The sequence below is a fragment of the Acipenser ruthenus genome, chromosome 19 (genome assembly GCF_902713425.1).
Source record: "Acipenser ruthenus chromosome 19, fAciRut3.2 maternal haplotype, whole genome shotgun sequence".
Lineage (NCBI taxonomy): Eukaryota > Metazoa > Chordata > Actinopteri > Acipenseriformes > Acipenseridae > Acipenser > Acipenser ruthenus.
Genome location: NC_081207.1, coordinates 2,299,255 through 2,322,548, shown reverse-complemented (window position 1 = coordinate 2,322,548; position 23,294 = coordinate 2,299,255). Strand labels below are relative to the sequence as shown.

The following is a 23,294-nucleotide window of genomic DNA, read 5'->3' as shown; positions in this document are numbered from 1 at the left end:
AAAATACCTCCCAATAAAAAAACAAAAACAACATACAAACATCCAGTTGCCTAGCAATAGCGTAATGAGCACCAAGTACCAAGGAAATCTTACCCGGTCTATTAAAAATGCATCACTTATATGCAATATTTCTGCCCATGCTTCTATAGTTGTCATAGGAGCAAATCTATTTATAAAATACAAAAAATAAAAAATCACCAAACCCCGGTGACTAATACGTTTGAAAGGTTTATGTGCACAGTGCATTGAGAATCCCACTTGGATGGAAATTTAAGTTGATTAAATAACATCAAACAGGGCATACAGCATGTGGAAAATGGATGAACTCACTCATCCATTTGATCAGTCCAACTGTACCATGCAGTTCTCTTAATGAGGCTGGCAGTAATATATGCAGATAGGCAAGCTTGGGAAGAGGGGTGTGATTGTGCAGACAGGAAAGGCAAGGCCTTCACTTACTCACGATGCCAGCTGATCTTAATGGAAAAGTGTTTCAAACCCATGCAAGCAAGATGCACGGTGGACTGGCATTGCTGTCCTGAATGAAACCCTTCACCCTCTAAAAAGATGATTTAAAAAAAAAAAAAAAATTTAAGCAATCAACTCCTAAGGAGGTTAATTAATTCCTAAAATTATGCCGTTGGTGCATCCATAATTAGGCCAAAAGGAAACAAATTCTAAATGCAGACCTCCCTGGCAGACAAAGGTGTCTCCCTGTCTTGCTTGGCTCGTTCTGCACTTCTGAGCAAAGCAGCTTTCCCCAAAAAGGAGCTAACTGAATCCTTCGCTTAAAGGCTAGCAATGGAAAATCCGAGGATTTGATTCTTTTTTTAGGGAGACATGCTTGGATGGCACTGAAGTGCCACAGAATGCATGCATGACACTTTGTCAGACATCACATAAGAATAGTTAAAGAATACATGCACTGTAAGGGGCTGTGTTACGTTGAAGCAGCCAGTATGTTTTGGGAGAGAAAAATATCCTGAATAATTTCAACAACACACGCCCCAGAATCAAATGTTGCGCTTTGGGCTTGGAAGGGTGTTCCTAAAGAAGTTTAAATTTGTTTGACTAATTTGTTGGTTAGTTAATTAAAACAACAAATTACAAGCCACCAAATGACCAGCGACCACACACCAATACGCTTATATATTATATATGCAAGTCCAATTATTATTTTATGCAGTCAATGCTGAAATGTACTATATTTTGGAGATCAGTGGAAACATTTTAATGAAGTATGGGTTTGGTAAATTTGTCACTGTACTGTAAATGTCGTTAACTTTTACTGTAAAGAACGACTGTTTCTCTTTAAAAAAAAAAAAAAAAACACTCTTCTAGCAGCATCAGTCTTTCCAGCAAACTCAAGGGCTACCCTTCTGCAGAGCTTATAAGACACTGTCTGACTCAGCCTCATAAATCAGCCTGGGTAACTCCTGTAGCCAAGAATCATGAATTTCCTTTTCTTTACTTCATATGATTTATCCCTTTTTTCCCCACCTGTCCCAAATCTCAAAAGAAGACATCACGTCTTTTCCATGACCCACCAGGAAAATGCACACCGAGCCAGTGCTGGTGCTGTAAAAAATGTATTTATAATTTACTATCACAAGCCGGCATGCTTTTGAAAACCAAAAACAGTAAATTAAGGTATTAATGTGCTCTCTTGACACAGCACTGAGACAATCAATGGGGGAGCAGTGGTTTAACTCCAAGTTATAGGCACCAAATGCAGGAATCTGCCAGCATTTCAATGAAGTGCAGTCCATGATTTGGATAACTGTATGATGCCTCATGTGAAATGTAAATCCGCAATGGAAAAGCTGACAAAATCTGGGAAAACAAAGATATTAAAACTCCACTGCCACGAAAGTCATTCATCTAATCAAAATCCAGCTTGATTTCACTAACTTCCTTCTGCGTCCGTTTCAAAGACTCGTTACTGGAAACACTAACGTCATTTACAGAAAATCAGTTTCATATAACAATCTAGCTCTTCCAAGGTACAGTAAATTGAGACGGCAAATACAAATTAGCATACCGACGCACTGACTGTTGGAGACATTTAAAAGCAAGCGCCATCCAAATATGAATCAATTCCATTAGGTCATAGTTGTATTAGGAGAAGGTCGTTTTTTCAGTTACATAAACTGGAACCTAACAGAAAATGTATTTCATTTAATTATTTACTCATTTAATCTGATTGGGATACACCAAGTTTGATAAAAGTATAAACATGCAAATAAACATTCAGTACACAAGACAATGACTCATAGAGGTAGTTACGGCATTGAACAGAACCTTGTCTAATAAACTACACAGTATCCTTGGACAGACGCAGACATTGACCCCAATTGAGATCTCTGCCTCTGCAGAAGGAACACTAATCATGTCAACACCTTCACGCATGCAGGGGAAGCAAAAGCACTATTTAGTGGAATAACGGTTCTGAATTATTTCAGCTCCAAAACCGCGGTATTGTGGTGCACCTCGATCCTGCCAAGAAAAGCATGGAGGAACTCAAGAACATGGATTTGCATTATATATATATATATATATATATATATATATATATATATATATATATATATATATATATATATATATATATATATATATATATATATATCATGTAAGAATAAATCAAGGATTTGAATATAAACAATAACAAGTAGTTGTCATGCCGTCAAAAACCTATAAATACCTCCATGTTTTGATTCAAACACAGACTCCCTTGAGAAAGATATGTACAACATATCGAAACGTTGGGCAGCTGGCTCTTTGAGCTAAAGTATATATATATATATATATATATATATTATATATATATATATATATATATATATATATATATAGACACACACACACACACACACACACACACACACACAGACACACAGAGTCAGCACTCGGATATCCGTTAGCCAGATACACATCAGTCGCATTTTACCGCCCTTGTATTAAGAATAAAATCAATCCCCATTATATACACTACCGGTCAAAAGTTTTAGAACACCTCAATTTTTCCAGTTTTTATTGAAATTTACGCAGTTTAATGTCTCAATGTACTCTGAAATTAAAGCATAGAACAAATAAACAATTGGAGATAAAAAAGAAATCATGGAATCGTTTTGTTTAACAAAATTTAATCTAAATTTTTGACTCATCAAAGTAGCCACCTTTTGCAGATATAACAGCCGAACACACTCGTGGCATTCTTTCTACAATGGAAATCAAATATTGTTCGGAAAGTTCTTCCCAACACTGTTGCAGAAGTTCCCACAAATGTGTTGCACTTGTAGGTTGCTTTGCTTTCACCCTTCTGGCCAGTTCATCCCAAACCAGCTCGATGGGGTTTAAGTCTGGAGACTGTGCTGGCCATTCCATGATTTGAAGCCTACCGTCTTGTTCTTTTCTTCTAAGGTAGTTCTGACATAGCCTGGAGGTATGTTTTGGGTCATTATCTTGCTGTAGGATGAACCCCTGACCAATTAGGCGTATACCAAAGGGTATTGCATGGCGCTGCAAAATGCTGTGGTAGCACTTTTGGTTCAGGGTGCCACTCACTCTGTGCAAGTCGCCGACTCTGGATCCAGCAAAAGAGCCCCAGACCATCACGCTTCCTCCTCCATGTTTGACAGTTGGTGTCACACACCGAGGAACCATCCTTTCGCCGACTCGACGGCGTACAAAAACCCTGCGTGATGAGCAGAAGATTTCAAATTTTGATTCATCGGTCCATAAGACCTTCTTCCAGTCTTCAGTAGTCCACTGGCGGTGCTTCATGGCCCAGGCAAGCCTCTTTTTCTTATTTTGCCATCTTAGCAATGGCTTTCTTACTGCCACTCGACCTGTCAAACCTGCAGCAATAAGTCTTCTCTTCACTGTTGAAACTGAGACTTGCTTACTTCGACCAGTGTTAAGCTGTGCTTGAAGCTGTTGTCCTGTGAGCCGCCTATCACGCAAGCTGTTGACTCTCAGAAACTTGTCTTCTGATTCTGTTGTGGCTTTGGGTCTGCCAGACCTCTTCCTGTCAGAGTTTCCTCCAGTTTCCAAGTGCCTTTTGATGGTGTAAGAAACTGTACTCACTGACACCTTGGCTTTCTTTGCAATTTCTCTAAAGGAAAGACCTACACTTTTAAGGGTTATAATGGTCTGTCTGTCTTCCTTTGTTAATTGCCTTTTTCTCGCCATTATGAGAGCAATATACTACTTCCTGCAGTACAATACTGTCCAAATAATGCTTAAGAGGGTGTAGTAACACAGTCTGTTCCAACACTGCTTTTATACAGACAGAGGGTTTGTAAGTAATCAACAAAAGTTGGGACACCTGTAGGAATTGTTAGCATCAACTTTCAAGGCTTAATTTACTTCCATTGCTGCAGAACAGCTGTAAGTTGTTAACCCATTACTTGTTCCCTGAAAAAGGCCTTTTTGTATAACTCTGAAATGTACATTATTTTTCAGTTTTTGGTAACCTAAACTTTTTTTTTTAACCTCTGGCAGTTTACCGCTTACCTTTGTACCATTTCAGGTTATTCACTGGACTTGAACTGCTTAAATTTCAATAAAAACTGGAAAATGGGGGTGTTCTAAAACTTTTGACCGGTAGTGTATTTGTAACACATTAATGCACTTACCCATCGCACGTGATTTCCGTCACCAGTTTTCTGATACAAAGCCCACCTCTTCAATGTTACAATTTATCTGAATATCCGTCGCAGCCCACGGTTTTTTTTTTCTCTCTGCATGCCAAATCAGTCTGAAGCAGTTGCTATTAATTAATAGATACATGGGTAACATTTTGATTTAATTTTGCTGTTGGGTCGTTAACGGGGAATTTTACATACGGCTACAATACGCATCAGATTTAAAAATATGTGCTGTATTACAATCCACGTGTCGTCTCTTTTGGCAAGGGATATTTTCATTATTATATCATTCTGAATTAAAATTGCTGAAAATATAGTACTGTACCAACAAAACCAATACAGTACATCTAAATGGAAGCCTACTTATTTTAAAACACAGTCCTTTCAGATATGTATTTTTGATATTGTATCTTTTTTCTGTTCTCTGAAAAACGGACAAGGGTTGGTACAGGCCAAAATGAAATAATCAGATATGCGTCACACGCGTTTAACCGTCACTGAAGTCAAAATTTTATAGGTTCGGGTATGTGAGTGCTGACTGTATGTATGTATATGTATATGTGTATATATATATATAGTAAAATCGGGAAATATGCAAATTTCAGCATTACAAGAGCCAATCAAATCGCGTGAAAGTCACCTAAAGGCTTCTACATTCACAGTGTTTTAAAAGTCAAAGCACAGTATCTGCAGACATGTTTCACCCTGTTTGGGGCTCATCAGTGCAGCGCAACTGTACTTTGACTTCTGAAAAGCTCAGGACAGTAAGTATAAGCAAGTAGCTTTCGAGTTAAGGGGAATGAAAGCTTTCATTCCTCTTAACCCAAAAGCTACTTGTTATATATTTATAGATATTTATACAGTCTGAGCCGCCAGGACAACTCCACTACTCACCCAATGTAAAACAAAGAGACACGTGACATAGTAACAGAAGAGCTCCAACAGGCTCGGGATCGATCAAACATGCAGCCCTGTACGCACTCGATGCCCTTTCATTAAGCCGGAGGAAATGTGATATATTTTTATTGCTGCTCTTGTTTATCTACATCATGGCAGTTACCTGAAACAGCGTCACTGGCTTAAAACAGTATTCACTGAAAAAGAAAAAGATGTTTACCAGTGTGCTGTGATGAATTACTGAATGAACTGAAACCAGCATCCAGATTTCTTGTAAATGGATCCCTACTGGAGTTTACATTAGCAATCGTCTGAGACTGCCATTCATAATGCAATACCAGAAACCTTGGTATTTTTGTTGCTTTTTGCGTTCAACCAGGAAAGCCATTCATAAAACTGCCGTGTTACTCACAACATATTGCAGAAATATGAGGACCATGTGACTCAGTTTCTTTTGTTACAGCTGGAAGTTCAGACAGCTTTTCATTGAATAACATCAAATAAGTTTTCTTAATAACACCTTCTACAATAATAACTCACCTTCAATTCTGTTCCTGAATCACAGGAGAGTTCTACTTTTAGAGTACAAAGATATTTAAGTACAGTAGTATCTTCCCTTATAAAAGTTTACCATGGTATTTTTGCACAGTATTTTTGCAGTTTTACCCTGCTTTGCCCTGCATTTACTACAGTTTACCCTGGTTTGTCATGTTCATCAATTTGCTTTACTGTACCTCGCTATTCTTTACCACGCTTTTTATACTTTGCTATGCTTTCATTATGGTAAACTTTTATAATGGTTAATACACCTTTTTTTACAATTGGTATGATATGTTTATGAGCTTAAATATGAACTGGGCATGACATGTCCATGACATTTGTCAAAATATAGTTAAAGAGCCCAAGATGTGCATCAAAACTGCAGGAAACTGAAGAGTTAAAATATCTGGGGTGTTCTTTACTGTTTACAGGCATCCTCACAAAAGGAAGCCCAAGACCATACAGAGTCAAGACCATACAGAGTCAAGACCATACAGAGCCAAGACCATACAGAGCCAAGTTACCCAAAAACAGAATATAAGGATGGCATCACTGCACTGCAGAATGATTAGACTTTAAAATATCTTTAAAAAAAAAATATATATATATATATATATATATATATATATATATAGAGTGTGTGATAACTAATTCCATCCATACATCTAACTGTCTGGCTGTTTGCCCAATTATATATATTGCAGCTGGCTCTTTGAGCTAATATATATATATATATATATATATATATATATATATATATATATATATATATATATATATATATATATATAATTGGGCAAACAGCCAGACAGTTAGATGTATGGATGGAATTAGTTATCACAGACTTGTATCGTCTGCCTGCAAGCCAAAAAGCAGGCCAGATGATACCTTTAAATCTCTTTTTGTTTTGTTTTCTTATTGCATTTTAAACCTAGACTATGAAGATTTGTGGTCCCAGCAGCTATATTACCGGCAATAGCCCTGTCTACAGGTATAGTTTTATAGATCCCTTAAGCCAACTGATTTGGACGGAGAGCCCAAATGTCTCTTCCTATCCGAAAACGCCTCTTCTCACCGTTATGCTCATCCAGTTCGTTCCCAATTTCTTGCCCCATCTGTTTCTGTCTGCTGAGGACAGATGCCAGAGCGTCAAGGCCAGCATCTTGGGCTGTATGAAGAGAAAACACTCATGTTAATTCACATTACAGGAAGGTGCTGCTAAGTTACTACTGCTGGACTGCACAGCAGTCACTGTCAATGGCAAAGCAGTAGCACATTTAGCAATATAGTACTTAATTGTGCAATAATAACTGTGCTTTTACTAGGTTGTCTAACAGTCAAGTAGTAAATTATTCATCAAATTATTCAGTTGTACACCAGCGGCCAGACAGTAAAATCTAAGCAGCTTGAGTGGGAATCAAGGCTGTCAATATTTATCCAATCTATTCAGCTAAAAACATCTTTAGGCTTTTAGGCATAATTCTCTGAAGCCTTCAAACCTAGTTTAATTTGATGCAAGTTACCTATTGCTGAGCGCATCCCTTTGTTCCAATGCTCAGCAAACAGATCTCGATAAAGAAATATATTTTTAATAAAATAAATAGGGCCGCGTGCTATGTGCTATTCCAATTGAAACTTGGAAAGGCAGGATACATGCTATTCTGTTTTAATAAGAAATTCCTCTCTTTCAGAGGACATGACCTGATGCCAGAGTGGTGACAGATTTTGGATGACAGAAGTAAAAAAAAAAACACATAAGAAAATAGGTCAGACAGCCCAGTCATGCACACTTACAGCTCATGCAAATTAAATTGCCTATTTCTGAGTCACCTTCCCATTTCAAGCAATCCAAATTTTAAATTTAAAACAGAAGTTGCAAATCACCAAAATCAAAGTTGATGCAGTTTTGAAAAAAAAAATAATGATACAATGATAAATTCTGTGAATTCCTTGTGGATATTGTCATGTCGACACTTCTATGAAATGATTTAGCTGCAGCAATGAGGTAACTGTTAAGTACCCATTTGCTGTGAGGTTAGGTCAGTAAATAGGTCAGTCTGTGTTACAGCCCCTCAACTTCACTGTGCTTGTCTGAATACCAAGACTAACTACAATGAAAAAAGCTAATTGACTTTTTTGGGGGATAAGAAAATAAATTCTGAGACAAGCGTGCATGAACGCCAAGAGGAGCAGGAATGCCAAGCAGTGCTTGTATGAAAATACTCATTTGGGGTCTCAACTACCACCACACACTCGGGCTTGATCATGCCTAGCGGAATCAGCCTGCAATCCAATCACGTTTTCACAAAAAAGCAGAAAAGAAACAGATTCTGCAGCAGTGGAACAATCTCACCAACTTCAAGCGCTGTAACATGACCATAGGATCATTGTGGTTTAAAAACAGCACCTTGGATTCAATGCCAGTAGGACATCTCTAGCTGTGGACTCATGGTTAGTCTCTTGGTCATGAATTTGTTGGCGTGCTCTGAAATGGCATTGGGTGTTTTTCAAGTTTCCTTAATTAACCCTAAACAAACAAATTCCCCAAATATGTATTAAATGTTTAAAAGACATTTTTAATGAGTTGTTGAGGATGAATGACCATTACCCTGAAATAACAGTTAAGACAGCCAAACTACATTCACTTGTTATCCAAACCAGATTCGACACGTGTTATCCAAACTCTGCCTGCATTTTGTATTTCATAAGCTGATAAACTGTTTAACCCTAGTGCTTCCCAAATCAATCCAGCTAATCACACTACATGAATAATGGTAGCTGGGTCTTATCATGGAGAGAGGCCTGGAGGTCAGATCTGTTCTATAAAATGTTCAATGTGTCAAACACTTAGAATCTGTGAGAGACACTGCGGTCTACAAAGTTCTTATCAGCACAGTCAATGAGCATAGGTGCTAAAGGAGGTGTGACTTATTGCATGTCCTGCCAGTTTCCTACCTTCTATGATTCTCTGCTGCTGCTGTTTGATCTCTGTGAACCCCAGCCCCCTGGTTTCCTCAGGCTCGTCCATTAGCCAGGGATTGCTTGAGCCCCGCTGCCCTCCACCTCCAGTCATGAGGCTGGACCTGCAGAAGACACAAGGCGATCAGGAATCACAGCCAACCACTCTCTATATTTACTGCAAATCAACTGTAAAAATACATATATTTAAACTTTTTGTGTACATTATTTTTATTTTTAAAATATTTTTCTTATCAACCTTAATTTTTGTACACTGCAGTTCAACCTTCTCTGAAACACACACATGGCATAATGTCAACAGAATGGTCTGCAAGGAGTTTCCTTAATTACAGTTACAGGTGGAAATCTGCAGAGAAGTCTGGTCATTTTCTACACTGGTCTCTACTGCTGTCCTATCCTTTTATCTTAGTAAAATAAAGGGTAATAATATAAATACATTTAAAAAAAAACGATTATAATATAATGGTGTTCCTATTATTGTTGTCTAACTATTGTATATCAACTAAAAAGAAAAAAAGGGAGAACTGCCGTATTTTGCCAAGGAAACTATCTTGAACTTCTCTATTTTCCTTAAAGAAAACCTTTCAGAAATCCAAAATATTTTTGAAAAATATTGCATCTAAATTGATATCCGGCCCAGCGGTTTCTGAAGAACTTGACACTAACAGAACTACAGATGAAAGGGGGTCCTGTTATTGTACATTATGAATGTTATGTGGTTTTATGCTATTCTTATTCTAATCCAGACAAGCTGTGTGTAAACCCTAACGCTTTCTTGCCGCAAGGAGCAAGGTCTGCTTTGAAAGCACGTCCTCTGAACCAAGCAGTTTAATGGGAACAGTGCGACACCTGCTGGCCAACAGTGGGAAAATCAACATTTGCCAAACGACGATTCATTGCAGGAAGAGAAAACCGATTGCTCTTATTACACATGTGCAGTTCTTTGCATTTTCTCTGACTATGCAGTAAGGAACCTACAGGCTTAGTTAGGAGCACTGTGTTTAGAAACAGACTGTGACTTTACTAAACAACATCTGTTTTTCTCTCCGAACTGAAAAAAGGCAGACTAAGGCTTGGGAAAATAAGTGTAAAAAGCACCAACAGAAAAAATATGTCATTTATAGCACAGAAGGCAAGAATGCATCATAAACTGCTGCACCTGACAAGCATAACTGCAAACTGCCCTTTCAATCAAACACACCCTGACATCATCCATAAAGCAGAATTGAATTGTTTGTAGTTTTGTCTTGAGATTAAGAGCCCCTGATGAGGGGGAAATATGCCCATCTCTCCAGTTTGTTTTGCTCTGCTGATATAATAGGTGGATCACAAGTGCATGTGAAGGGCAATTTTAATATGAAATCTTTAGCTTCTCTCCTGTTCCAACCATGAACGCTTGCAAATCAGCCACATTTTATATTTGATAGTAACAGGAAATCAAGATTATCTCAAATGCGATCAATTAAAATGTGCAGAATATATACACCTTTATTTAAAAGTGTGGCAATTTCATAATTGGTTTCTTCGCAGACCCAAAGGAATGATGTTAGGTGCAATGGAAGGAAGGTTCACATTAAGCCTGTGAGAGGTTCTGAGAGGTTTGCAATACCATACAAATGTGCAACCAAAAAACATTTAAACTGTTCACCCCTGTCTTGTGGCTACAGCCACGTTTGATCGCAACGCAATGCACTTTAAAAAGAGGTTTACTTGCGGTCTTGTGCAAAACACGACAGATTTAGCATGGGACAAAAACTACAATACAAAAGTAATTTACAAAATAAAATAGAAATGAGAACACACCAGTGTTGCACAAACTAAACACATGTATAGTAAATATATATATATATATATATATATATATATATATATATATATATATATATATATATATAAACTAATTCCTTTTGTGAGACCCAGGAAATGTGAGGCAATTTGTGCTACCGTCTCTCTTCTTCAACAGTCGTCTATTAATCTGCTTCAAGCCCGGTAATCCTTCTGACATGTTTGGTAACTATCTTACGCGGGACAGGTCCTTCCTTCCTTCCTCTTGCCTCTGATCGTGCGACATTAGCAGTGTGAAGATTAAAGTTTATCCAATTAACCACCCACTGACTCTGCCAAGTTAATCAAGCAGATCTCTGAAAACCGTCACAGAACACTGAAGAGCGCAGATAGCTTCTGATTTTAAGGGGCAGATTTAACTAATTAAGGTTTGGCTGTTTGCTCAAATATAAAAGTGAATGGGGGTGGGGGTTGAAATCAGGGCGCCACGTCCTTTTGTTCAACTAGACGATAATCTTACAAGCGCATATTATTTCACTGGGAAACCTTTTCTAACACATATAGGCCTACAGTATAATAAAAAAAAAGCCCCAAATAACTGAGATTACCCAAGCAGGGCTAATTCCCCAGACTAAAAAACACACAGTCAGGTGTTTTTTCCATTCAAAATGATGTTCTGCAAGACTGCATTAAAACTGCAAGCGTACTTAATGATTCAGCAGCTTTAAGCGAAGTCAGAGACAAATGCATGTGCGATTCACCCCGGCTCTGCTTACCATTAAAACTCCTTCACAGTGGATTTGCATCCCCAAGCTTATCCCCTTTAAAAAAAACGATTTAAAAAATAAAATGAACGTCAGTAATAAATATGGATTTGAAAACCATTTTCCTTGCTCAGTCCTCGCTTTGTCCAAATGAACTGCTCCGCTGTGCTTTTCTGTTGTGGAAATGTTTTACTCTCCAGATTTAATGTGCTGTCAGGTTTTATTGTTTTTGGTAGCATTTTACAGTCAGAAAGTAAAGAGGTAGCCTTAAAAAAGTGTCAGTTTTTGACTATAATACTGTACAAGAGATGCCATGCACCTGTTAGTGTCTAATAAGCCAAGTAGTGATTCAACATCCTAAGTTTTAGTTGGCTGTGGTACCACTGGCAATTACAAAGTCAAATACTCTTCCAGCAGATAGAGAGTTATAACACTAAACTGCCTTCATTCAGAACAGAGCGGAGAGACTTCACCACTGTATAGGGAATCTTTCAGCACAAAGCACAGGAAGGCACTTCTGCTTACTATACTGGATAAGGAACAGGGGGAGTTTACTGTACTCACTGTACAGGAAATCATCCAGGCTCTAATTCTGAAACTGCAAACTTTAAAGAAAGTGGGTACGACTTGCTTCAAAAACACATTAACAACGAAAACTCGGCAGCAATCAAGGGGATAATATAAAATACGGTACAAGGCTAACACGAGGTTCAACAAAATACAGAGGAAACAGAGGAACTCACTGATCTGGGGACCATATCAAGCTAAATGGCCTCCCAGCTTTGCCTTGCGATAGAAAAAATCCTCCATGGCAAGGTTTATTTACTTTTGTTATTACCTTTATTTTTTGGTGAAATGTATGTGTTTGGCTTTCCTTTGTGCCAATACCAAGTGACTGTTACTGAAAAATACTTCCTATGCCTTCTGGATCTGGGTAAGCTGGGTTGGCAGGGTCAGGCACAGTCAAAAACTAATGACTCTGTTTAGTAGCTACTGTACTAAGATGTCACTTGGATTAACAGTAATCTGTACACAGGTGGATACAGTTGGTAGAGTCAGGTTCTTTATTTTTAGTGGCTTACAAAAGGATGTGAGCTCAGTGAAGAGTGTTAAGTATAAACTAAAGATTCATTTTTTTCTCAACAGCCCAACTGCCAACTGCTCATTTCCAGGGTGTGCCAAGCATTTGATCAGCAGAGCAGGACGTTTAATGAATGAAATAATTCAAAAGACATCTAGTTTGAAAAGCTAAATGAACTTCCAACAACCGAACGGGTCGGGTCGGGTCAAACAGAACAGAACAGCTGCCAGTTTCTGCAGCCTGCCCTTTAATCTGCCCACTTTATAGACTAGTTTTCTGATGCTGAAACATGTCCGATCACGGTGATCACTTCTGACAGCCTGCTATATAAAAAAGGGTTGCAATTTCTGATTCCCTTCCAGAAATGTTCTGTTGTACCCAAGTTGTCTGAGTTAAAGGATTTAAGAAACACTGTATTTAAGAAAAAGGTTACACTGGCTTCAAATAAAACCGTGTCTGAAATATTACACACAAAAAAAAGTTTAAATAAATGTGTTGTTTAACAAGGAGCTGCACGAAATTGGGCAAAAGCAAGACCCTTTGTTAGACCCTTGAATAAATGAAGAAACTCATCTGATGTATGTACACACATTCACAAGACAGGGGATCAGGGATCACGGCAATTTTGTCCTTCCCCAGTCATCATTTTAAACAGTTAATTAGAGTTTGTGTTCTTCCCCCATTCACCGACCCACAAGGAAAAAAAAGGCTGAGCCAAGAACAGACTGGTTAAATACTGATTATTGGTCATCCATATGCCATTGATTTTGCTAGCATACCTCAATGCTGATTGTTGCAGTGGTTGTGTACAGTACATTGCAAATTACCTTGAGAACTCTGGTTCTGTGCCATCATTCTTAAAAGTCGCTTGCAGTTGTTTTTCTCGTGTAAGAAGATCATCCACTAAATTCTGCCTTCTGTCTGCTTCCGATTGCATTCTGGTGAGTTTTTCATTAAGGCCTGATATAGTACATTGTTGTTGTTTTTTGTATATTTAGGAAGAGTACTAGATGGGAAGCAAGTGTAGTGTTAGATTAAAAAATAATAATAATAATAATTATTAATATCAGGGGGGAAAAAAAAGCAGAATCCTAAATCATTCATCGGATTGTTCAATTAAACATAAACATGTATATTGTTTCCTCTTCTTCTGATTTGACACAGTTTGATGTTAATCTAATTTCTTGAGAAATACTGACATGGGCTGCAATAGACAGCATGCTTTACTTGATTAATCATGAATCAAGAATTAGCCTGAGCTGTACTTCTTCAATAAAAATGACTGTTACAAAACTATTTGAAAGGATACATGTGTCGAGTTGATGTAGCTCTGAGCAAGGACTCCCTCAGCTGGGTGATCTGCTGCTTCAGTCTCTGAAGAGATGCTCGCAGCGTCATGTTGATCTGGAAACACACGAAAATACATAATATATATTATATATATATATATATATATATATATATATATATATATATATATATATATATATGTATATGTATGTATGTGTGTGTGTGTGTGTGTGTGGACATAAACGCTTACTAATGCCCTGGGCATTATTACATTACTGTAGTCCAGAGTTCCATGCGATTGGTGTGCAATTTGTGGATGAAAAAAGTGAACTGATGTTTGACAGAACCAGAGGGCCCTCTGGTGTCAATCTAAGATAAAAGAGTTTAGAGAAACTATCCACCTTGCTTCTATGTGATGGCTTGGATGAATGACCCCCTGACTACAGCTGTAGTAATTTACCTTGGCAGGATTCCCATCTGTCCTTTGCTGTCTGTTCCGCTCATGAATATTCTCAGCGATTTCCTGGGCAAGACGGCAAGTGGCATCATAGTTTTGTAACCTGTGTAAAGCACACGTTGAAAGATTTTTACAACAAAGAAACAAGCACCACGCAGCAATACAACATTGCAGTTGGAGGCACCAAAAGCATCAGGCTTCAGATTTTACTGTGTGCTTAATTATCCACAATGTATAGGTGACACAGCAACGTGCTATGCTTTAAACATTTTGCTTTCCAACTCGGAGACAGGAAGGAAAAGGTCCCAAGTTACCAAACTAGAATCACAAGTTATGTAACCACTGGTTTGCCATGTGATGCTGTAATGAAGACCCTTCCGAAACGTACATTATGTGCATTTCTAAGAGATTCTCTGCAGCAGATTTAAAGTTGGTCATTATTAAACCTGACGATCATGGAACGAGGATAGAGAATGTTCTATTACATATAACGTAGTTTGCTTTTTGTACCCCATCTCCGGGTTTGTTCCATGTTTTAATTGTACTGAGAAAGAAAGAAAGAAAGAAAGAAAGAAAGAAAGAAAGAAAGAAAGAAAGAAAGAAAGATCACTACTACTGAAACGTAAATGTCAGCGGTCATCGGTTAATGGTAAAACAAAAGAAAAGAAAAAAACATTACATATAAAAAACAAGACGCATTCACCAGCACTCTTTTTCTATCTTGTGTACAGTCAGGTTAAAGGAATTGGTGTCCTGTTATTCTTTACTATAGTCATTTTCAGTTTCGTTACTGTATCAAGCAAACACAATGTTGTTGAAGTAATATTGGTTACATTCCACATACACGCTATAGCTTTTCGTTTAAAATTATTTTACTTGCATTATTATTATTATTATTATTATTATTATTATTATTATTATTATTATTATTATTATTATTCTTACCACGGGTCCTGAGACATTGTCTTTATTGTTTTCTGATGGCAAAGCCTTGGTCTATTTCGACTTCCCGTTTGCTGTGTGTCACATGAGCTATTACTGGCAGCCGGTGAGGGACAAACATTAGAAGGGAGACGCGCATTCAGTGACAACTTTAATAACCATCTGAAACTTTAACGGCATCGTAATAATAATAATAATAATAATAATAATAATAATAATAATAATAATAATAATAATAATGAAGGTGACCTTATGGCTCCGTGTTCAGCGGAACAGTTTGGGACAGTTTTCAACTCACAACCCATTGCATTGTGGTAAGCGTAGCCCTGCTTCTCTTAAAGGTAAGAATGGTACCTGAGACAGGTAAAACATACCAGAATGCATTGGGGTGACAGGTAAAACGTACCAAACTGCCCCTCTGAACACGGGGGATAATAATAATAATAATAATAATAATAATAATAATAATAATAATAATAATAATAATAATATTATTTTGGTCAAAAGTCTGTGACAGGTGATTTACATCTGCTCAGGAGAGGAACAGTTTAGTAAATGCACAGCAGTACTGTTCAATTTAACAATTACAGACAAGCTAGACACTAGTCTAGACAATCATTAAGGACGTTGTGTAACAAGGTCCTGGTCTGGATATTTTTTATTTTATTTTAAAGCCACAAGTGAGAACCATTATTTTTGACTGTAAACCGTATTACAGTACAGGCAATACGGACCACTGTAATCAACTACAGACCATTACAAATCAGCTTAGGCAGCTTAGATGTGGGTAAATATGTGCATATACCACTATGTAACATTTTTACATTCTCAAAATACAACGAAAAAGCTGACATTAACTTAAGTGGCGGTGTCAGTTATGTCCCCACTTTCAGAAACGTTGTTTTAGACTATTTTATAATTCTATATAGACTAAGTAAGTATTGATAGAGGGAGACAAATATTGTCCCTATTTAAAAAAAAAAAAAAAAAGTTAAACTGTTTTTTTCCCATTATTTGTTGTTGGTACACAGAACAGATATGTTATCCAGCTTTCTCTATCCACCTAAATGGTGTGGCGACGAAGGGAAGGGGATGTTTCTATTATAAACAGTTGTGTGTGTGCCTGGGTGTGTGTACAGACAACTGGGCTATTTACTTTTTCCATTGCGACATCACATGACCTCAAGTCAGCGGGCATTGCCCATGACCAAAATCTGTAAACACAAAGTTTTTGCACATCTCTTAAGAAAAGCACTTCTCGACCACATTGCATGGGACTCCCAGTAGACAGACAATGAATATTCCTGAAATAAATATTCCAGATGTTCCTAACATTGCGGGAGGGATGCGGGCTAGGTCCGCGACCTTCACCGCCAGACAGAGGTCTAACTCTAGCTGCAGCACAGACGGGACTCCAAACCAGGGCATTCTACCTGGTAAGGCACTCGGAATAATTATATATCTGTATATCTGTCGGGTATACATCAGGGCAATACGATATATTATTTTAGAATGCACGTTGTCATTGTATATTAATAGTATTTGAATGTAAATAATAGTCTGTTTTTCTTATATAAGTTTTGGGTTTTTAAAGCATTGTTATATGTCAAGTGTGTGTGTGTGTATATATATATATATATATATATATATATATATATATATATATATATTCAAAGCAATATTACAATAAGTTGGTTGTTTGCATACAATAGGCTGCAGTAAGTAAAGGTGATACATCATTGGAAAAAAGAATACTAACATTTAAAAGGAACAAATTAATAATTATTCCCCATTCCCTATTTCTATATTAAATATTTTTTTTAATATCTTAGACAAAGAATGGGAAAACTTTCTTAAGTCTATACCAATATTAATCAATGTCAATTCCATTAACTCAAATAGTACTGTCTTCTGTATACTGTATTGTAAAGCAGTACACTCAAGTAGAAAGTTTAGTTTACATCTGTGTCAAATAGGGTGCACTTGCTAAAAGTTTTGACGCATGGAATGTAACAAGGGGCATTTTAATGTTGCATTTTGAGAAGAAAGGGATCTGTTTAAAAAAAATGTTGAGGTGTGACTTCACAATTGAATGATGTCATTTCCTGTGACACAATTGAAGATTAACAATCTTTACGTATCAGAAAAAAACTTTTAATAACTTGGATGCATATAAAAGATCAAACTCTTGGTTTGTCACAGGTGACCTCCATAATATAGAAGTGGAGAAGCGTCGGACATCCACAATTATTTTTGTAAAGGGCTATAGTACATTTTTCACCCGTATTTTTTTTTTTCTAGGGTTCAGAAGGCATTCCATTAGCATTCCAATGCTTGTCATATCAGATTCTGACCACTATGATCTAGGCACATCCTCTGGGCTGAAATACGGGAAGTTTGTTGATTGGGATAAAATGCCAGCCGCGTCTTCCGAGAGCTGCACGGAGCCCCTACCCAGTGATCCGAAGATACTGAAGAGCATGGCCAGGGCAGGTTGCTGGTCAAAGAACCATACTCTACGGGCCAAGGCCTACAACCACATCATCAGAAGCATACGCTGCCGGGCAGTGACCCCCGACGGCGCTGTCTACCGGGACATATCAGGGAAGCTGTTCGGGCAGAAGAAGGTGAGCACTCATCCTTTCCCACAATTCATGGAAGGAAGCCAGATCCCTATGTACTGTCTCAACAAGGGTGGGCTCAACGCGGTCAAGAAGGTCCTCGTCTGCGTTGAGAACCAGTTCCCCGACATCACGTACTGCCCAATACTCCCTGCCATCGTATCTCTGCTCCTCCATTACAGTGAAGACGAAGCAGAGTGCTTTCAGAACGCTTGCAGGCTCATAGCTTGCAATGACCCAGACATGCACTACATAGACCAAACCTTCCTGGCTTACCAGTCCTCTTGCATGACTTTTGGGGACTTGGCCAAGAAGTACTGCCACGGCGCCCACAAGCTTATAGGAACCACGGACCACAATCTCTTCTCGGTCTACTCGGATTGGATGATGTGGCTCTTTGGTGGCCTCCCTTTTGAGTACGCCACTCGGGTGTTTGATGTCTACCTGCTGGAAGGCGTCAAAGTGCTCTACCGGGTCGCTCTTGTACTGCTCAAGCATTACAGAGTCTCGGTGACATCCAGGGAGTCGGAGATCACTGATCTCCGGCAGGACATCCAGAGCTTCGTGGCCAGCATCGCGCACCACCTGACAGTGGACAAGTTTCTTGAAAAGGCCTTTAGCATCCGGCTGTTCTCAGGCAAAGAAATCAGCCTCCTGCATATAGCCAACAGGAAGGCACTGGCACAGAAGGGCATCACCCTCACCCAAAGGAGGTAGGAGTTAGCACCTTAAAGCACCAGCAAAGTTGTCTAAGTGCATTTTCTCATAGTTAACTTAGAAAGCACTTCTTTCAGTGTGTTTACAGTGTGGGGGAGCCTCTTGACACCTGCTAGTCACTATTAATCTGGGAAACTATTACTATGTTTCCATGTACAAAGAAATCAATTCTTTTTAGAACTGATGGTTTTGAAACTGAAAAGCAGGGGCTAAGAATTGGCGTCCCTGTAGTAGTTTATTAATGACCCTCTTCACACAGGCAGTCTATGCACATGGCGATAGACCTGCAGAGCTTCAGCTCCGGCATTGTGACTGCGCAGGAGATGCGTATCATCTGGTCCTGGATCCCGGAGAGATTCGCCCTCTTCCATCCCACCCTGCTCTTCACCACCAGCGAGCACGGCTACAGCCTGCAGACGTAAGCAGATGGCAAACCCATACAGAGTCCGAACCCTTTCCCAAGCCGTGTACTCTTCTAATACCCACTAGTGAAATGCACAGTACAACCACAGTGAAAAGGTATCCTCACCACCATTGGATAGGAGCCCCTACCTGTGTCCCTTTGTTAAAACACCTCCAGGCAGGACAAGTATTAGAAAGTATAGGTCAGAAGTAACGTAACCGTTTGTTGCTGTTCAAAACATGTTTACTTCAGTCAGCATGCCTATAATGGCAGAAAACAAACCAGAATGTCACATGAAACCTGTTTTGTGCAATAACAGCCTCAAAGCGGTGATCTTTGAGTAATGGTGCTGTTTGACGTGCTTTACAATTTACACAATATGCAAGAGCACAAGTTTATTGTTTGTGTCAAAGTAAAAACCTGCATTTATATTAGAGATTGTATAGTGTATGTCCTTGATCTCTTGTACAGAGTTTCATTATCAATATAGACATGCCATGAGAATCAACAGGAGGCTGTATTATATAATACAGGACCACCAGCATACTCTGTATAGGGTGAATCATAATTGCCACATATTGTACAGCCCTGCAATAATATAGAAACATGGAAAGATTTCATTGGAACACAAATGTTACGAATGGGTAGAAAATTGAAAGGTAATGCATTCTTTACAACCACTGTATAGTGGATCTCTTCATAATAGCGTCTAGCTCTGGTGGACAAAACACCTATTGTGGCACACAAAGTGGACATTGACAAAGGTTGAGAAGTTAATGGCCTCCCACAGCTTGGGGTCCTCGGGAGGGGGTCACCGGGGGCATGAGGTCAGAGAAACGGAGCACATGGAAACTGTGCCGCAGAGGGACTGAAGAGATGGGGGACTGCTCGCTGATCTTTACATTCGAGCTTCAAGGAATGCACATTGTCTTTTCAAAAATGGCACATAGTAAGCTGGTAAATGGCTCTTGTGTCTCACTGCTGCTGACAGTATTTTAAAAACGTCAAAAGGGTCACTTAATAGCTTCTGTTACACCATTACTCATTCAGCAAGGAATTAATAGGCCACTCTATTATTAAAAAAAAAATTATATTCCTGAGGTTTTTGTGAATCATTATTGCTTCCAGCTGCAAGACCAGCTGTGAGTGAGCTGTTAAAAGCAGGGGAGGTCTAACCCTGACCTGACCCTTATTCAGAAGTAATTATATATGAAGTAACACATACATTCCTGTAAGTAAACAGTGATTCGTGACAAGTATTTGTATTAAACCTTGAGTGGCATGAAAAGTTGGCTGGAAAGGAAATCTAAAATTTTGTTGATAACAGTCCTGACTTTCACAGCACTCTGCAAGACTCTGAAAAACCCTTTCCTAATTAGAACAGTTCCATGTCTTATTATCTTGAATTTTTGCTCTGCTTCACTTTGGATGTAATTACGATGCACCTGTATTTAGAAGATGTTTAATAAGTGTGCATCATGTTGAGGATTTTGAAAGAACAACAGCTGTTTGAATTGATTTCCCCCCCATAGGTTGTACTCGCGTGTTGAAGGTTACGAGCCCACGGTTCTTCTGTTCAAGACCCTGGATGAAGAGGTGAGTTAAGGATGAATGATGAACGTTTTAAAGCTTGATTTGTGCTTTGGTTATTAGAAAAACGAAGAGCAGCACCTTCTGTAATTAAGCTGTTTCAACAAATCTTGATATATCAATAGTATAACAGCGTCGCTATACATCACAAATGTACCCTCCTCTGCCCAGTGTTTTGACAGTCTCGTCCTGTTTTGACCTGCAGGTGTCTGGAGCCTTTCTCTCGTCAGACTGGAGTGAGAGAAATAAAAACAGGGGGAAAGACAGCTTTTTTGGGACCGGAGAATGCTTTGTTTTTACTGTAAGCACGTCTCAGATAAATCCTCTGTTACTTCAAACTAAAATCTCAAGAAACGTTATAGGATCAGTGTTTTAATGATGTGCACCCAATAAACAAACAACACATCGCCATGCAGTTAATATTTTTTTCCTGGTTCTTTTCTTCTTCAGCTGCGTCCTGAGATAGAGAGGTATAAGTGGATGACAGCGCACCCCGTTGAGTCTGTATCAGAGGAAGAGTTTCCCAAGGCACGTCTGCGCTCTCGCTCCTTCACACCCTCAGTCTCGCGGCCTGATACCTTCGCCTCCTCTCTCTCCACCGCAGGGACCAGCCAGGACAGCAGCTTCTTAACCGTGCCCCATGCAGAGCCCCGGCCAGCTCACTTCCGCTCCGTGCCACACCTGCCCACCAAAACAGCCTCAATGTTCATGGCCGGAAGCAGAGAGGGGATCATCATAGGTACACAAACCTGGGTTTAATAAGCCCTGTCTTTAGGCAAAAAGAGCAACAGCAAAAAGCTGTCGTTTTGAAATGAAATTAATTATTTTATTTACTGCAATTTCATTGTTAGTTTACTTTTTTGCAATAGGGTCTAGTAACTTCTACTACTTGCATCAGGTGCTGCCAAACTTGGCCATTCCACTTCTGGTCTTTGTTCCAACCCTGTTCTGAATTGTTTAAGTGAACTAATTAAGCCTTCATCCAGACCCTGAAGTAGTTCATTTTAATTTTAATTGTATCTGTTAAGCCTGGAGTGGAATGGCCTTCCAGGAACTGTGATTGGACAGCCCTGACTTACACTTTTAACAATGTTTTTAAAATTCTGGATATTAACGTTATTCACCTGAAAAATGATCTAAGAAACGTGTTTATTTAGAGCTTTTCTTTCTTGTTTTGTGTTTGTTTTTAAAGAATACAGTGCTTAATTTTATTTGCCTCTTTCTGCTTTGGGTACCCTTATGAGAAGCCCAATGTGTCACTCACAGCAGTTCCCTTTATCTCCCACAGGGGGCGGTGGAGGGCAGGCTCTGTATATTGATGGGGATCTGCATCGTGGGAGTACGCAGCACTGTGACACCTTTAGTAACCCACCTCTCTGCAAGGAGAGCTTCCAGATTCAGCTGCTTGAAGTCTGGGGCATCCACAACACTGTGTAATGAAATCTGTGCTGTGAGGGCATAGAGGTTCACTGGTCTGATTGCAGTAAAATTGGGTCTGTCTGACGATATCAGAAGACACCTAAATGTTTTAAAAACAAACCACATGCTTCAAAAAAAGAAAATAAACAGACCATTTTGCTTACCATGAATGTATTTGCTTCCATTTAGAAATAACCTCAAAACAGAAGGTGTTTTGTTTTTATTTTAGCATATATTGCATAATGGTACCCAGGTGGGACGGCAGGAGATTTGTAATACGCTAGCATAGTGCCTCTATTTCTGACACAATCTTAAATGCATCCTGTCCCAAGTGAATCTTCTTAACACCCCTAGTCAAGAGACATTATGTGTGAAGTGTTAGGCGTGCCATTGATTACACATTCATCTCCTGTTAGGAGGAGGAAACAGCCATGGCATAAATGCCACTCTGGGAACTGATACACACTCCTGCTGATCAGCCTGTTGATGTGCAGTGATGTGTTATTTCCTTTCTGTAGAGGCATGCTCGTGTAAGTGTCTAAACCTCTCAAATGAAAGGCAGTTGATACTAGAGCTTGTTTCTCGAGTGCTGTTTTGATTAGACAAGCTGTTCCACATCATTTTGTTTAACATTACCGATGACCCTGCATTAGGTAGTGGGACCATATGGGGCTCAGGTGTGTCATTCCCTGTGTATCTCTTATAAAAGTCATTTGGCAGTTTCATGCTTTTCTTATGGTGTCAATTATTTTTGTGTCAGCAGATTGTGGAAGTTGAAAGAGGCTATGTAACAACTGTAAGTCGACCTGGATAAGTGTGTCTGCTAAGAAATAATAATAATAATAATAATAATAATAATAATAATAATAATAATAATAATAATAATAATTGCCCAATATCTATTTTTGTAATATGTTCATCAAATAAAAAATTTTGAATGCACTTTTCTTTTTTTCTTTTTTTTTAGCATGTATCACTGCAATTCAAAAATCAGTTTTGTGAAATCGTATAATTAGAACTGCAAACTGATTTTGTTTTTTTAGTTGTTTTATCCATTAAAAAAGTTGATTACAAATGTCCCTGTCTGTTCTTTCCATGACCTACACAAATAGGGCTATGTGATTGGACATTACACAAAACGGTTACAGTTTTGTAAA

The 23,294-nt window shown here is 38.7% G+C and overlaps 2 protein-coding genes across 4 annotated transcripts in view; one reads left to right on the top strand and one right to left on the bottom strand.

Annotated features, from left to right (window-relative positions):
- Nucleotides 1–15,727, bottom strand: part of LOC117424840 (syntaxin-8-like) — a 46,187-nt gene extending 30,460 nt beyond the window's left edge. For 2 of the 3 annotated variants that reach the window (XM_058992320.1, XM_058992321.1), the window contains exons 1-6: nucleotides 15,637–15,727; nucleotides 14,449–14,548; nucleotides 14,008–14,102; nucleotides 13,526–13,636; nucleotides 9,045–9,172; nucleotides 7,165–7,257 (exon numbers count right to left, since the gene is read on the bottom strand). In XM_058992320.1, the coding sequence (XP_058848303.1) occupies nucleotides 7,165–7,257; nucleotides 9,045–9,172; nucleotides 13,526–13,636; nucleotides 14,008–14,102; nucleotides 14,449–14,548; nucleotides 15,637–15,692 (583 nt within the window). In that variant the 5' untranslated portion in view covers nucleotides 15,693–15,727. Of the gene's footprint in view, nucleotides 1–7,164; nucleotides 7,258–9,044; nucleotides 9,173–13,525; nucleotides 13,637–14,007; nucleotides 14,103–14,448; nucleotides 14,549–15,390; nucleotides 15,517–15,636 lie in introns of those variants that run through there. The other variant, XM_034041552.3, reaches the window with a different exon arrangement.
- A 742-nt stretch (nucleotides 15,728–16,469) lies between these two features.
- On the top strand, nucleotides 16,470–23,206 carry LOC117424431 (TBC1 domain family member 24-like). Its single transcript, XM_034040754.2, has 7 exons — nucleotides 16,470–16,823; nucleotides 17,689–18,721; nucleotides 18,985–19,143; nucleotides 20,661–20,724; nucleotides 20,924–21,019; nucleotides 21,169–21,457; nucleotides 22,007–23,206. Exons 1-7 carry the CDS (start codon nucleotides 16,682–16,684, stop codon nucleotides 22,153–22,155), a joined length of 1,932 nt encoding a protein of 643 aa, XP_033896645.1. The 5' UTR covers nucleotides 16,470–16,681; the 3' UTR covers nucleotides 22,156–23,206.
- Nucleotides 23,207–23,294: the final 88 nt, after the last annotated feature.